The sequence below is a fragment of the Myotis nattereri genome, assembly GCF_964212035.1.
Source record: "Myotis nattereri genome assembly, chromosome: 21".
Lineage (NCBI taxonomy): Eukaryota > Metazoa > Chordata > Mammalia > Chiroptera > Vespertilionidae > Myotis > Myotis nattereri.
Genome location: NC_138097.1, coordinates 18224220 through 18239296, shown reverse-complemented (window position 1 = coordinate 18239296; position 15077 = coordinate 18224220). Strand labels below are relative to the sequence as shown.

The following is a 15077-nucleotide window of genomic DNA, read 5'->3' as shown; positions in this document are numbered from 1 at the left end:
CGGCTGAGGAGGGGGCCGTGAGAGCAGCGCCACTGCTCCTGGGACGGCTTCCTCCCCACAGAGCGCCAAGCCTTTCTCTCTGAGGGAACCAGGGCTCCTTGGGAAGCCGCGTGCTTGCGGTCAGGGGCAGGAAGCGCCCCAGGAGCCCGGGCCACCTCGTGCCATAAAGCAAGGGAGTGAGCAGAGATGAACCCCGACCCTAACCCTGCAGAAGGATGCCCGACCAAGAGGGACGAGGGCCGGAGCACACCAAACCCCGAGGGCACACGTGTTGGCCGTGAGGAAGGTCTGGTGCCTCCGTGAGAGCAGGGCACCGTCTCTGCCCAGGACAAACCCAGCTCGTCCCCTCCCTTCCTCCATAAACCGTGACAGGGGGGCTCCGTGCGGTGCATGCTGCTTGCCCGCGGCCTCTCCCAGACACGGGAGTAGGACCTGCGTGCGCGCCTGAGGCGGCTCTGGCTCAGCAGCTGCTCACCTGGATGTTCTCCCGCACGTACACGGCGTAGTCGTCGTTGCTCAGGAAGTCCGCCCGCTTCTTGTACGTCTGGCTCTCCGTCACCACGGCCCCAGAAGACTGCGAAAGGTCAAGTGCATTTTAAAACACGGGGACACAGATGACCCTCCTGAGAGAAACTGTGTGAAACCTACGACACGAAGAACTAGTGTGAAATAGTCACCGGTTTCCCTACAACTCATCTGGGGGGAGGAGCAAGCAGAAGGCGTCCCTTGGAAAGACGGGAGAAGGGACTCTGAGCCACTGACAAGCCAGCCCCGCATCCGAGAGACCAGCAGCACCAGCTCCACAGGCGGTGCCTCTCGGAGCCCAGACACAGACACCTCGAGGCACCGCCCATCCATCCACAAAACCGTCTGCTCAGGTCAGAACTGGAGGCGGCGCGTGCACAGGTTCTCTCACGGAGCACCGTCCACCGTGCCCGGGTATGGGGACAGGGTCTGTGCTCACTGAGCCACAGGAGGCTCTGCCAGCCTCGGCGTCCCTGTGTGCCAGGCAGACCACAGAGCCCCCGGCAGAGCCCGGAGCCCAGGACACGGTAGGGGGTGGGGGGCGGTAGGGGCACTGACCAGAGCGTAGGCTGTGTCGTCCAAGTCCTCCAGCAGCTCCTCATCGGAGCCGTCCTCAGACGCTGTGTCCGGGTCGGAGAGGTCGGTGCCCGGTGCATCGGCGTGGTCCAGCAGCCACCCCACCAGGGCCTCCACACCTGCAAGCACACACCCAGTGAGCCCGTGCCCCCGCCCCGCAAGGTCAGCCTGCACACAGGGCGCCGTGAGAGCCACGGGCACAGCACCTGGCAGGCCGGCAGCGTTCCCTGAGGCGCCCGTGAGCGACTTCAGCGCGAGCTCGATGTTCCTCCTCGGGAACCCCATCTCCATGAGCTGGACCACGATGGGGAGGGTGGGCACGGGCGACTGCCTCTGCTTCCTGGCTCTGATGGGGCGCAGGTGCTGCGTGGGCACCGGCGTGCTGGCCTCGCTGGAGCTGCCGTCCTCGAACGCTGGGCTGGACGGGTGGGCACACTCCACGGCCAGATACTGGCACACGGCCAAGGCGGCGGCCTGTGGGGGAGCCGGGCTGAGGTGAGAGCTGCCGAGGGGGACGGCAGCAGCACAGGATGGGGCTGAGCTCCACCCAGGGAGGCCTCCTCTCCCCGGGGCACGGCCCCTCCCGACCTAAGGGCGGCCCACTGTCCGGGCTTCCTGCCCGTCCTTCCTCCCAGCACCCCCTGCACGCAGGCAGTGGGACACACACCCGCCGAGGCCACTTTTGTCATTTAGGTCTTCAGACCTCACAGTGGTTGGCCTTCAGGCTGGTCACGGTGTCTTACCTCCCAGCACCAATCACAGGGGACAGTGGCCAGCCTTCCAGCAGGGCCAGAGGCAGCTGCCTCCTCATGGGACCCGCTGCCGCAGGGGCCTCTGCCTGACAAAGTGAGCACCCGCCCTTTGTTCTGTCTCTGGTGCTTTCCCCGGGTTTTCTTACAAATTGCGCAACGTGTTTAACAAATCCAGTCTCCACGAGAGGCTGGGCCACGCAGACCCGGCCCCGTCCTCTCTCTGGAGGCCCCGCCCCAGCCGGCCCCGAGCTGCTGGGGCACCGGGCGAGGGCCCGGCCGGGCAGTGGCCGAGCGCCCAGAAGAGGCGTGGACAGTGGGCCAAGCGAGCCCGGCACCACGCGTGGGCAAGGCGCTCCTTCCCAACAGCACTTCCTGGAACAGGACCCTGTGAGCAGGGGCGTCTAACCCAGGCTGCATCTGGTGGCTTCAAATAATCCGCACGAGTCCACAGGAAGGCTGGCCCTCAACCCTGTTCTCTCGCCAGCCGTGTGCGGTCCCACGGCAGCCACAACTAGAGCTGACGCGTCCTGAGAGCTCGCCCACGGAGGGTGCAGGGTGGGCGTCAGCCCGTCCCGGCGACGCCCAAGGCACAGACCCCAGGGAAAAGGGAGGAAGGAACCTGTCGGTGGGAAGACACACACTGGCCGGGCGAGAGCTGCCGGAGCGGGTACCTCGAGCTCCTGCCGGGCGAAGACCGCCTTCACCGGCGACGGCTGGGTGGCCGCGGCCAGCAGCTGCTGCAGCAGGATCATCGGGGGCTGTGGGCCTTCGGGAGACATGTCCCCCAGGTCCGGGGACGCGGCTGCGCCGTCGTCTGGATAGAAACAGAACACGCCCGCCGTTAGAGGTCGTGCCCGAGTGCGTGAACCGATGGATTCCCACCCACCACAGGCCGGACCCACACCTTCAGGCTGAGCCCAGCCACAGCCGCCGGAGAGCCTCCTGCTCTGGGCTCGGCCTTCCTAGCTCCAGTCGCTGCGCCGGACCCATCCTCTCTCCCACCCCCGCCCCTTTCAGCGCCCGCACTGCTGAGACACCGCCCAGAACACGCCTGTGTTCTTCCCGCCCCGGCCCTTCCTGCTGACCCTTGACCCTTGTTCAAAACATGGTTTTCCTACTGAAGAGCTCACTCCAGAACCTGGAGCAATCCTGAGAAGTTTAAAGTGAGTCACCCGCTGAACAGAAGCGCCATCGGACACCGTGCTCTTGTTTACATGATCATGTCCATGTTTCCACGGCAACAAGAGTGTGTGCGTGTGTGGTTTCATCACTGTGAGCAGCGTGAATGCACGACATGTGAGACGAAGCACTCCTCCCCCAAAGCAGCCAGTGGCATCTGTACACGTGCACCTGTGTGCTCTCCCTGGCACGCGGCCGGATGGCTGCTGGTCAGTGGACACAGAGACGTGGGCGGCACAGACGTGGGCAGCACAGACGTGTGCACATCTCCTCACATGCCCACCAGGTGGTGGCAGGGAGCCCCGCCCTCCAGAGCCGCAGCGTGCTGGGCGAGTAACCACGCGGGTCTGGCTGGGCCGGCTCCACCTCTGGGGCCTGAGGGTGTCTCTCACGTGCCCCGTGCCGGCGTCAGCGGCCCCTTGCAGTGGCGGCGGGAGAACCCTGCGCCCTCCCTCGCGCGGACCCTCAGACTTCGCTCAGGAGGCAGTGGCCACGCGGCTCCTGCTCGGCGGGTGGCCGGGCGGCGCATCTTCCTCACCTCAGGGCCACCCCTGGCCCCTCCGGACACCCCGCCTCCCTCACCTACCTGCCTGCGCGGCGGCCTCCTGCACAGCGGGCTGGGCCAGCGTCTGCCGGAGCTGGTCCTGGTGGGGCAGCAGCGCGCGGCCCGCCTTCAGCACGTACAGCTTCAGCTGCTGGCGCCGCAGCAGGCCCAGGTCCACCGGGCCTGTGGGAGGAAGGGTCAGCGGGCGCAGGGGCCCAGCGCCGCGGGGGACGGGAGAACCCAGGCGCCTCTCGGGCATTGAGCCCGACCACCTGCAGATGGGCTCACGCACGGTGACGGGCCAGGGGACAGGCCAGTGGTTCTGGACGTGTGTGGTGGACAAGCACGTGCCCTCCATCCAGAGCCGTGGAGACTCAGAGGAGACACTGGCCCGGAAGCAGGGCAGCCACGCCCGGCACGGAGTCCCTCCTGCACCTATCCCCCCTCGGCAGCACGCCCACGGCGCCACGCCCAACAGGGGTCCATCCGCAGGAGCCCCGAGACCGACAGCGCACTAACCTGCGAACCCCTGCTTGGGCGACTTCTTTATCTTGTGCTTTTCCAACCTGCTCCCAGCGAGGTTCACCAGCTGGGCCCAGACCGCGAGCATGGGGTCTGTGAAGGGCAGGCTGGTGATGCTGAAGGGCACGGCGGGGAGCTGGGGAGAGAGCAGGACTTTCACCAGGCGGCCCAGGGGACGGGGTGGGAGCTGTCCTAGAAGTTATCTCAACCAGGGGGCTAATTCCGAAAGACCTCATGGGCCCATAGTCTTTTGACTGAAAGTAATTTTAAAAGATGTTAAAGCCCTGGCCGGTTTAGCTCAGTGGATAGAACATCAACCAGCGGACTGGAGGGTCCCAGGTTCGATTCCAGTCAAGGGCACATGCCCAGGTATGGGCTCCATCCCCAGTAGGGGGCGGGCAAGAGGCAACTGATCCATGATTCTCTTTCATCATTGATGTTTTCATCTTTTTCTCTCTCTCCCTTCCTCTCTGAAATCAATAAAGTGTATTTCAAAAAAGAATCTCATAAAAAAAGGCTGACAAAGGAAAGATTCTTACATGTACAACGGATGTGACCTAAATTAACTTTTTCTTTGTCAACAGAGATTCCATCAGGGTGGTGATGCCCTACGTAGCCTTTCCTGTGCCCTGCAAGTTGCTGTAACACAACACGGTGTTTATAGGAGCACCAGGCGGCTGCAGCGTCGGGCCCAGCAGTACGGACGCCTCCCTGCCCCTGGTCACAGACGGGAGGCGGCTTGGCTGCTGCACGCACCCGTCCCCCACACCATCAGAAAGAGGCCTTGGTGAGGAATCCTCCCCCCCACCGCGAAGCCCAGCTGCCTCCCCGCCTCGCGAGGCTGCCACAGGGGAGCCCCCCTCGCCCCACGCAGAGCAGGCGAGGAGGCGGCAGAGGCTGTCTGTGGCGATGGCCTCGGGAAGGCGTCGTGAACTGCCGCCCGCAGCCCCGACGCCAGAGCCCGTGCCAGCACGAAGCCCCTCTGCACGGCCGGGACCCGCGGTGCACCTACCGGTTTCAGCTGGCTCAGCGGGCAGACGCGGCACGCCCGCATGTCCGAGAACTGCACGGTGATCCTGCCCTTGGGGGTGATGCGCGTCACGGTGCCCTCCCCGAACTCCTCATGTGCGACCTGGCCCCCCAGGCGCAGGCGGCCGTCGATGCCCCCGATGACGGCCAGCACAGCCATGAGGCCGCCCACCTCAGGGCTGTCCGCGTCAGGGAGGCAGTCCTCCAGCAGGGCCTGGTGCAGACAGACAGACAGCAGGCTGACGACGGGCCAGGGAGCGAGCGCCTGCGCCCGCCGTCCTCAGCAGGGCCCGTGCACCTGTCCTTTCCTGTCTCCCATCTCTATCCCCAGTCACAGCTACCGTGAGACACGTCACTGAACTAAACACACAGCACCTTCAAGGCAACTGCACGGCTAAGGAAGAGGATTCTGGGGTCATGCGCAGACGTCAGGCAACACCCACCCCGCCGGCAGGCGTGGGCCCGCAGCTGCGCGACACGGCCTGCAGCTGGGAGTTGATGTGCTTGTTGATGAGGCCGTTCCACTGGCCCAGGGAGTGCAGCGTGCGCAGCAGGGCCACCGCCTCCTCCGCCAGCGTGCTGCTGTGCGTGGCTGTCAGCGAGGCCTGCGGCCGGGCCCTCCGCCTCCGCAGGGTGGACTCTGAAAGAAGCACAGGACAGGACTCCGTGGCCCCGTGCACCAGCCAGGCCCAGGACAGGGCTCCGTGGCCCAGGACAGGACCAGGACAGGGGCGCCCACCTCTGAGGAAGGGGACGTCTGAGGAGCAGGTGGTGAGCAGGCTGCCCAGGAACCCGAAGAGCTTCTCCACCAGCCCCTCCATGTCCTCGCCACGCTCGGCCTTGTCCCACGAGGGCAGCACCGCTTGCAGGAGGTGCAGGGCCAGGATCTGTGCGGCAATCAAAGGGCTGCGTTAGAGAAAACGCTGCCCGACACACAGGTGAGAATTTTATTTTCTCTTCACTTTCTGTCCCTATCACGGGATTAACCATGTGAAGATTCTAATAGTTGTTATTTAACAGCCAAGGACACCCACGTCGATGAATGCTACGGGTGGCCAAAGGTTAGAAATAAACGTTACAGAGGCAGGTACTCGTTCAGTTAGAAAATAACTCCTCTCGCTTCACTCTCCTCAAGACGACCCCCAGCTCCGATGAGCGGGAGAAGGAACGCAGCCAACACGCAACTCCCTCGGGAGCCGAGACCCACGGCGCCAGCTTCAGGTCGACTCTGGGCCCTTCTGGTTGCGCCAGGGATGCTGCCTGTGCGCGAACCACTGCGCACCCCAGTTAGGCCTCAGGTTTAACACGTCTGCTGGGCCAGTCACGCCCCTTTCTGCATCTGTCGAGCCCGGGAGGGCTGGTGCCCTGATGCCACCCTGGCCCCGACGCCGCACCGTACCTGACGCTGCAGCGAGGCGGCCGTGAAGGGCGCGTGTCCCTCGACGACCCGCATGAGCAGGGCGATCCAGGGCGGGGAGCTGAGCGCGGCGCACATGTGGGGCGTGAGCGCGATGCTGCGCACGAAGCCCAGCGAGCACCAGCCGCGGTGCTGCTCCCGGCACACGGCGCTGTTGGGGGAGGCTGTGGGGACACGGGACAGACTGCTCGCTGGCGCTGAGCACTCAGCACTCGCTGCTACCCTGCCCGCCCTTCCTCTTCCAGTGCACGCGCTCAGAGGAACGCGGAGGAGGCCCTCGGGTGTCTCAAGGAGCACCTCACGCCTGAGACCTGGAAGGACCGGCGGTGCCCCCACAGGTGAGGAGCGGAGCCTGCTGCTCCTGGCCGTGGGGATGCTGACAGCTCACACGGCACGGGCAGTGGCGTGCACCCACTGTGATTTCTAAACACATGTGCCCCCAGGACGTCACTCCCACTTCACCTGCACACGGACGGCCAGGCCAGGTATGAGGCGTCTGTGCAGCTGAAGGGGGTGACATCCTCAGGGCTTCACCCACCTGAGCTCTGATGAGACGGCTCTGCCCCTCCAGGGTCTGGGTCTCCCCTCTCCCCTGCTCCCCAGGCTCAAGCAACACACACTCACACACCCACCTTCACAGCCACGCTCACATCTCTCCCACAGCCACACGCACACATTCATAAACACGCAAACAGACCCCGTGACTCGCACACGCCGCTTAGTCTCTCGTAACAAACTCACACGCTCACGTGTGGACACAACACACATGCGTTTGCGCACACACATGCACGCGTACAACAGGTGCACACACTCATGTGCAACCCCCCCCCCCCACGCACTCACACAACCACTCGCCGACACCGTGGCCCAGCCCTGCCCTCAGCCCCCGTGCGTACGTGTCGTGTCCGTGGTCCCACTCTCCACCACCACGCGCAGCAGCCCGCACAGGGTCCTGGTGGCCTCGCCCTGCATGACCTCGGCGTGGACCCCGGCGGAGAGACACAGGGTCTGCAGCAGGCGCACGGTGCTGGTCAGCATCATGGCCGTGGGGTGCATGTTCCTGTCGGCGGGCTCGGCTTCTGAAAACAAACCACCCAGAACAGGGATCGCCCTGCAGAGCGGCAGGTGCGCCACGTCCTGGCTCTGCTCCGGGAAGGGCCGCTGGCTCTGCAGGAAGAGGTGCGCCTCCCGTGCGGCCGTGACCCAACTGCCGCCGCCGCCCTCTGCAGGGAACCCAGCTTCCAAAACCGTGAAATGTGTCAAACCGCCTCAGCAGACAGCTCAGCGCTGAGACGACGGCGAGGACCCGCTCCCTTAGGAAGCAGCTTCCCATACGCCCCACGCCGGCTGCGAGGCAGCGAATGCCTGCTCCCCGAGGGCCGGGGCTCTGGGACAAGAGGCCTGGACGGCCACCTTCCTGCCTCGGGGACGCCCCGGGGAGCTGGGGGGCACCCGCCCGACACTGCAGAGCCCGGGCGGGCCCTTGGCTCCATGCTGCCCGAGCCCAAGGCGGCACGGTCTGCACCGAGGGCCCGTGCCCAGCACGCAGAGCACAGCCCGGCTGACCCCACCCCCACCTCTGCTGTTTGCAGACATCCAGGCTCCTGACCACGAGAGTCCCTCAGAGGCCGACCCCCTGCACACGTGCCGGCACCTGAGCTGACCCCCTGGCCCCCGCGCTCACCTGAATCGTCCTCTGTGTCCGAGTCCTCGGCCGAGGGCTGCGCAGAGGCCGGCAGCTCCGCCAGCTTGAGGTCGTACTTGCCCTCCTTCCCCATCCGGTAGGAGTTGGTGCTGCCCGTGTCCCACTGCACCCGGATCCACCCATCCTCGCCCAGCTCCCCAATCACACGGCCGAGGCCGGGAGGGGGTCCGTCCTGCGGGGCGACACAGAGACCAGTGAGGAGGCGCGTGCGGCCTGTCCCATGGACACCGCTGGGAGGGCGGCCGCGTCCCTGCAGACTCCTGCCCACGACGGCTCCAGCCTGGCTGGCCACATGCATCGCTCACGGCACCCCAGACGGAATGCCAGGCCGGCCCCAGAGGTGAGCAGGGCCTGCAGCCACCACAAGGCCAGGCTGTCCAGCGGTCCTGGAGCCTAGTCCTCGGCCCCTCACGAGGCATCACAAGATGGGAAACCCAAGACCAGCAGCTGCGTCTCCTCTGACGGCTGGCACTGCACCAGGAGCCCGGGCCCAGGCCTCTCCTGAGCAGCACCTCCTCGCAGCCCACCCTGTGAGAGGCGTCCCTCCGCAGGACACGGTTCCTCTACTCGTCCTGACTGTGCATCATTGGCCATCGACAGCTGCCACCTGCCGGGCACCCGCCTGCTCTCCTCCCCTCGCACCGAGTGAGCCAGTCAGGACTGCAGAGCCGACCGGGCGGCGGCTGCACCTTGCACCCTGAGTACCTGGTCGCCCCACTTCCAGTCCACGCCCCGCATGACCCTGGTTCCGATCTTCATCATGGCGGCCAGCTCGGGCCCCGAGACCGGGAGCTGCGCGGGCGCCGTCTCCTTCCTCGTCTCCTCCAGGACGGTGGCAGAGGCGCCACGGGCAGACACGTTCCCGTCTTCCTCCACGTGGTCGCCGCTGGGGCCTGCAGGGCAGAATAGCAGCCAGTTAGGTCCTGCAATTTCCTCACCTCCACCCATTCCCGTCGTTAACAAATATGAAGGTGGTCACTAAAGAACCCAAGGGGGAGGGCAGGAGACCCACCAAAGGGCCCGTGTGCTCGCACTTGGGCACGGCCAGTGGACAGACAGTGGGGTGAGGGCACGTGCTGGGGGGGAAGCGGCCGGGGAGAGGTCCGGGGGGAAAGGAGACACGTAATATTTAAACAATAAAGAATCCATGGTGTGTAGTGTTCATTTTTGCCGCTACGTGTGGAACTCTCTACAACAGCCTGACTGCTTGCTGAGAGTCGGGGCACGAAGAACAGATGCCCTGGGCCCTGGAGTCGGCCACGTACGACCAGGGGCTGAGTGTTGGGAGAAGCAACGCTTCCCAGGACTCGAAAGCAGCAAGCCCAGCCCAGGAGGGGCGGCCGGCCCCTGCCGCCTGTGGCCTTGCTGGCTATGGAGGGAGGGGAAACGTTGGGAAAAAGGGGGAACACAAATTACTAAAACCACAGGAGACAGTGGCGACCACGCCTCTGCTTCTGCAGACACGGGACTGAGGGCGCCGGGAGCGCTGGGCCAGCACCCGAGCAGACCCGGCACCATGGCCGAGGGCCTAGAAGCCCCACCAGTGAACGGACTCAGGGAGAAACAGGAAGTGTGTGCAGACCTACATCCCCAGGAAAGAGGTTGTGTCCCAACAAAGAAAAGCCCAGGACCAAAAGGCTTAATGCTGAATTCCACCGGACGCTTAAAGAACTGATGCCAATTCTCTAACTCGCCCCCAAACAGGGCAGGGCACCCCTTCCCCTCGCCCAGGAGGCTGGCGTCCCCCATCAGTAGGTGGTGCAGTGCTGCTCGGAGACGGGAGCAAGTGCTAAGTAAGCACGCAGGCGCCCAGGCTCAGGGAGCGATGCTCCCCCCACGTCCACAGATGCAGCACGGGACCCAGAACCCCCAAGGCCTGTGCAACAGGGACACCCATCCCGAAGCCGATCCCTCCTCAGCCTGAGCACAGTGTGCGCCGCAGTGCGGCCCTGGCCTCAGACAGACACACGGACCGATGGGAGGGAACTGAGCACCTGTGGCCAAAGGGTCTGACAGGGGTGCCCAGCCCCTGGGAAGGGGCAAACCTCTGGTACCGAAGGTGCCGGACAAGACACCACCGCAAGCTAAAGACAGGGGGGCCGAGAGGCGCCCAGGCCAGTGCTGGCCTTCCCCACGGAGGCCCGGGGGCGCGGACCCACCGATGAGCCGCAGCGCGGTCTGCGCCAGGGCGAGCGTGCCAGAGTTGAGCAGCAGGGTGAGGTTGTGCGCGCCGTGCTGCAGGGTCAGCAGGCTGAGCATGGCCAGCAGGAAGCGCGCGTGGGGGGTGGTGCCCAGGCTGGGTCCCGCCGGGTTCTCGTTGGTGACGGTCTGCAGGGGGACGGGCTGGATCCCTGAAAGGCATTGGCGCGGCCTCAGTGGCTCGTGCGTGGATACAGAACACACCGACGCAGAAAGCATTCGCAATTGTTAAAAAGTCCTGTTTTCCAGGTGGGGAGAGGGCAATGGGGGGGGACACATGTAATACTTTCAACAATAAAGATTTTTAAAAATTTCTGCTTTCCAGTGGACAGCGGGAGCCCGTGCTTCTGTGGCAACCCTGCCACCCTGCTCCGCGCAGCCACCCCACCCGCTACAGAGCGTACCGCACCCTCCTCAGCACCCTGTGGCCACGCATCCCCTTTCAGCTAGAACACGGCACGCGGCACCCGCCAACACTCCAGGGTGGATGGTGGCAGTGACGCACGGGAAGCTGTCTATGAAGACACTACAAGACTGTGTCTTCTGCCCAATTCTGAAAGTTTTGTTTCACATCCGAGAAAGCGTGCAGCAGCTTAGATCACATTCTAACGTAAAGTGATTCAAGTCTGTCCCAGAGCAGACATCGGCACCTGCAAGTTTCCACAGCCCGTAACGAGGAGCCACTCCGGGAAGCCCTGCTTGTGTGGTGACTGAGTCACTTCTGCAGCGATTCAATGCCTCCTGGGAACCAGGAAGTCCTCTTAAACTCACCAAGCTCTTTAAACTTGGCATTTGCATCCATCAAAATGTTCCGAATGTTCTGAACAGCCCAGGCATACAGCTTGCCGAACGTGACTTCCAGCAGCATCCGATTAAAAGGTGGGATTAAATCCACGTCCTTTAAGCAATCCGTGAGAGGCTCCCTTCCAGAGAGAGAGAGAGAGAGAGAGAGAGAGAGAGAGAGAGAGAGAACCTGCTTAGACACCTGCCAGACATTCAACCTGAACAGAACAAGGTGCTGCCCACCGGCCCATCCCCCCACAACTAGGAAGACTGCAGCGGTACCCCAGGTCGACGCCCTCCGGGATGAGCCGCTGCCACCCACAGAACACAGCGTACTGCACAGACGGGAGCAGGAAGCTCTTGGCCGCCAGCTTTAAGATGGTGTCGATCCCCTCCAGGCGGACCTCTGCTCTCTCCAGCTGCAAGACAGAGTGCCGCGGTGAGCGTCGCCCGCGGTGAGTGTGCGGGGCCCGGGCGCGGCTGGGAGGGCGCTCCCTGCAGGACGTTACCTGTTTGAGCAGGCACTTCCTCATCTTCTCCACATCCACGGGCTCCTCCCGGAGGGCGAACTCGGCGATGGTGCCCAGCAGAGCCGACTGCGGGGGGAGGCCCTGCGCGCTCTGCTTCAGCCACTTGTACCTGTGCACGCCAGCGACGGTGCTCAGGAGCGGCTGCCACTTGTCCTGCAAAGGAACCGCGGGCGGGCACCTGAGTCTCCGCTGCTGTCGGCCCTGCTGTTGCTCAGGGAGCGACTCCAGCAAAGGCAGACACAGGCCAGCAGGCCTAAGGGTGAAAGAGCCAGGCCACACCCAGGCGTGTAAGTGAATTCCAAATCCCACACTCAGGCACTTTGGAAAGAGGGAACTGGGCACACAAAGTCAGTGACCAGCCACACGAATGGGACCAGGACAGGGAAGCAAAGGAGACATTCGATGAGTGAGTGAGTGAGTGAGTGGGGATAATGACACAACGTGCTCCTAAAGCAGCAGCAGTGGTTCTCAACCTGTGGGTCGTGACCTCTTTGGGTCATGAACGACCCTTTCACAGGGGTCGCCTAAGACCATCGGAAAACACATACATAATTACATATTGTTTTTGTGATTCATCACTGTGCTTTAATTATATTCAATTTGTAACAATGAAAATACATCCTGCACATCAGATATTCACATGATGAGTCCTAACAGTAGCAACATGACAGTTATGAAGTAGCAACGAAAATAATGTTATGGTTGAGGGTCCCCACCACATGAGGAGCTGCATTAAAGGGTCGCGGCATCAGGAAGGTTGAGAACCGCTGTCCTAAAGGGAAAGGAAAGCCCTGGCTGGTGTGGCTCAGTTGGCGGGGCATCATCCCATTGACCAGGTTAAATTCCTAGTCAGGGCCCAAGCCTGGGTTGTGGGTTCGAGGTGGCGAGGCAACGGATTGATGTTTCTCTCTCACATCGAGCTCTCTCTCTCTCTCTCTCTCTCTCTAGCCAATGAAAGCCCTCGAATGAGGGTTTTTTTTAAAAAAAGGGAAAAAGAAGTACTTCTCCAGGGATGGATCCAACTAGGGCACCACCAGGCAGGCGTCGCTGGGGCAGCTGCCACACACTCACAGGCCCGTGCGCTCTCTCCTTGACGGACACAGCGACAGAACCCACGGGCCCTCTGCCACGCGGTTCCCACGCAGCCAGGCCCGGACCACGGGCCCCGCCTCACCTTGGGGGATCTGGTCGTCAGGGGTCTTTTGTCCACATGGACGGGACTGTGAGGCAAAAGGCAAGCTTCTTCCAAATCACTCTCTTCGTTTCCAATTTTCCCTTCATCATCAGTAGATTCTGGCTTCTTAGGAACTATGGTGACAGCATCATTCATCATAAAGCCACTTACTTAAATGTAGTTTCAAATTCAGAAATACTTCAATTTACATAAAGGTAAAGGACACACATGTTTAATATTCATTGTGAACTCAAACGTTCAAACAACAAAAGTACCACAAACACTCTCACTGTAAGAACACTTGGCTGCCTGGGTTGGGAAAAGAATGGGGGAGTGGCACAGGAAAGAAGGGGAGCCCCAGGGGTGGGGGGATGGGGGAGTGCCACAGGGAAGAAGGGGAGCCCCAGGGGTGGGGGGGATGGGGGAGCGCCACAGGAAAGAAGGGGAGCCTTGGGGGTCAGGGGTGGGAGGATGGGGGAGTGCCACAGGAAAGATGGGGAGCCTTGGGGGTCAGGGGTGGGAGGATGGGGGAGCGCCACAGGAAAGAAGGGGAGCCTTGGGGGTCAGGGGTGGGAGGATGGGGGAGTGCCACAGGAAAGATGGGGAGCTCCTTGAAGGGCCAGATGGTGACGCCTGGCTTCGAGGGCGGCTGGTCTATGGGAGACACCCCGGCCGGTGCTGCCACAGGAGCAGCAGCGACCTTGTCCGTGCGGCTGCAGCTGAAGCTGAGGCCATTCCCTGTGTGGAGCCAACGCTCCTCCTGACTTAAAGAAAGACGCTTTCCAAAGGCAAACACTAGCCGTCGCTCATGGGCCAGGAAGCGGGACTGGAAGAGGAGCCATGAGCGCACATGACGGGCACCGGGGCTGAGGTCGAAGGTCACGCAGCAGCCACAGTGTCAAACCCCCCCCCCCCCCCCACGCAGCCCCCAGGCAGCCCCTTCCGCCCGGCCCGCCGGCCCTCACCCCTCGTCCTCCTGCTGTCGCGGATGAGCTTCTGGGCGACACGCCGCCAGCGGGGCAGGGAGCTCGGCAGCGTCGGCTTGGACAGGACGGAGAGGCCGCTGCACACGGCCGGCCGCAGCTCGTTGAAGAGGAACCGCAGGCGCTCGATGACGGGCGCGCAGACCTCCTTGTAGGAGCGGCCCTGCTCCTGGTGCGTCTACCCGTCAGGGACGAAGGGGCAACTTAACCACGGACCCTCAACCGACCGGCCCTCCGTCCGCACAGCCCGAAGGGGCGTCAGGATGACCCACCTTAATGAGCGAGCACTTGGCCTGGTAGACGACCCGGCAGACGTCCACCACCGACTTGGGCAGCGCCCTGTGCTTCGCCTGCTCGACCCCGAGCGCGCCGGCGTGGACCAGAGACAGCGCCATGTGCCCTGGAGAGACGGGGACAAGCGGCCGTGGAACAGCTGCGGCCGGTGTGGGAGCCAGAGGCCTCGGGAGCGAACACACGGCTCCTACCTAAGTCTTCGTGCTTCAAGAGGCAGCACAGCAGCAGGCGGCCCACTTCCTCCACGGGGTGCTCGGGGGGAAAGCTGATGGGGGTGGTCAGGTGGCACTGCCTGCAGCACCTCTCCACCTGGCACAGGAAGTCCTGCCACAGACCGCAGGGAGGTGACTGTCGGCACCGAGCGCGCCGCGGCTCTAACCCCAGCACAGCCCCACGCATGGCCACCAGCAAGGCTTCCACACCCTCGCGGGCACGTCCAGCCGACTTCCCCTCCCCTCCACGCGGCCCCCTGAGAACCCGTCAGCCAAGCCCGGGAAGCCGATGGAAGAGCAGGCGGTGCTGGCCTCTGGGCGTCCTGAGCGACACAGACACCCCCTGGGGGCGCCCTACCTTCACGTTGTGGTCCTGGATGCTGTTGTCCGCCAGGGCTTGCAGGAACGCCTGGGAGTGGTCGCCCAGGGCGCGCGAGTGGGCGCAGAGGCGGGACTTGCTGGCAGGGGTGCCCCCGGGGGAGCTGCAGTGGTCCTCGTCCTTCTCCTCGTTGTAGCTGTAGTGGGTCTGGCTGGTCTGCAGGCCTCCCGAGAAGATGGACGACTGCAGCCACTCTAGGGAGCAAGCGCACGGACAGCAGCCTGAGGCGCCGTTCCCCAACCCCAGGGAGAGCAGCAGGGCTCGGCGGGAAGCC

The 15077-nt window shown here is 63.6% G+C and overlaps 1 protein-coding gene across 1 annotated transcript in view; it reads right to left on the bottom strand.

The window, feature by feature from the left end:
* HERC2 (HECT and RLD domain containing E3 ubiquitin protein ligase 2) overlaps positions 1–15077 on the bottom strand; it is a 72340-nt gene that overhangs the window by 30946 nt on the left and 26317 nt on the right. Inside the window, exons 27-48 of the mRNA XM_081114761.1 lie at positions 14783–14997; positions 14404–14536; positions 14191–14318; positions 13901–14096; positions 12936–13069; positions 11741–11914; positions 11514–11650; positions 11220–11371; positions 10409–10600; positions 8955–9142; positions 8229–8421; positions 7441–7623; positions 6527–6708; positions 5867–6014; positions 5571–5767; positions 5111–5341; positions 4096–4234; positions 3619–3759; positions 2525–2667; positions 1308–1575; positions 1084–1220; positions 476–574 (exon numbers count right to left, since the gene is read on the bottom strand). Of these exons, the coding sequence (XP_080970887.1) occupies positions 476–574; positions 1084–1220; positions 1308–1575; positions 2525–2667; positions 3619–3759; positions 4096–4234; positions 5111–5341; positions 5571–5767; positions 5867–6014; positions 6527–6708; positions 7441–7623; positions 8229–8421; positions 8955–9142; positions 10409–10600; positions 11220–11371; positions 11514–11650; positions 11741–11914; positions 12936–13069; positions 13901–14096; positions 14191–14318; positions 14404–14536; positions 14783–14997 (3710 nt within the window). The remainder of the gene's footprint in view (positions 1–475; positions 575–1083; positions 1221–1307; positions 1576–2524; positions 2668–3618; positions 3760–4095; positions 4235–5110; positions 5342–5570; positions 5768–5866; positions 6015–6526; positions 6709–7440; positions 7624–8228; positions 8422–8954; positions 9143–10408; positions 10601–11219; positions 11372–11513; positions 11651–11740; positions 11915–12935; positions 13070–13900; positions 14097–14190; positions 14319–14403; positions 14537–14782; positions 14998–15077) is intronic.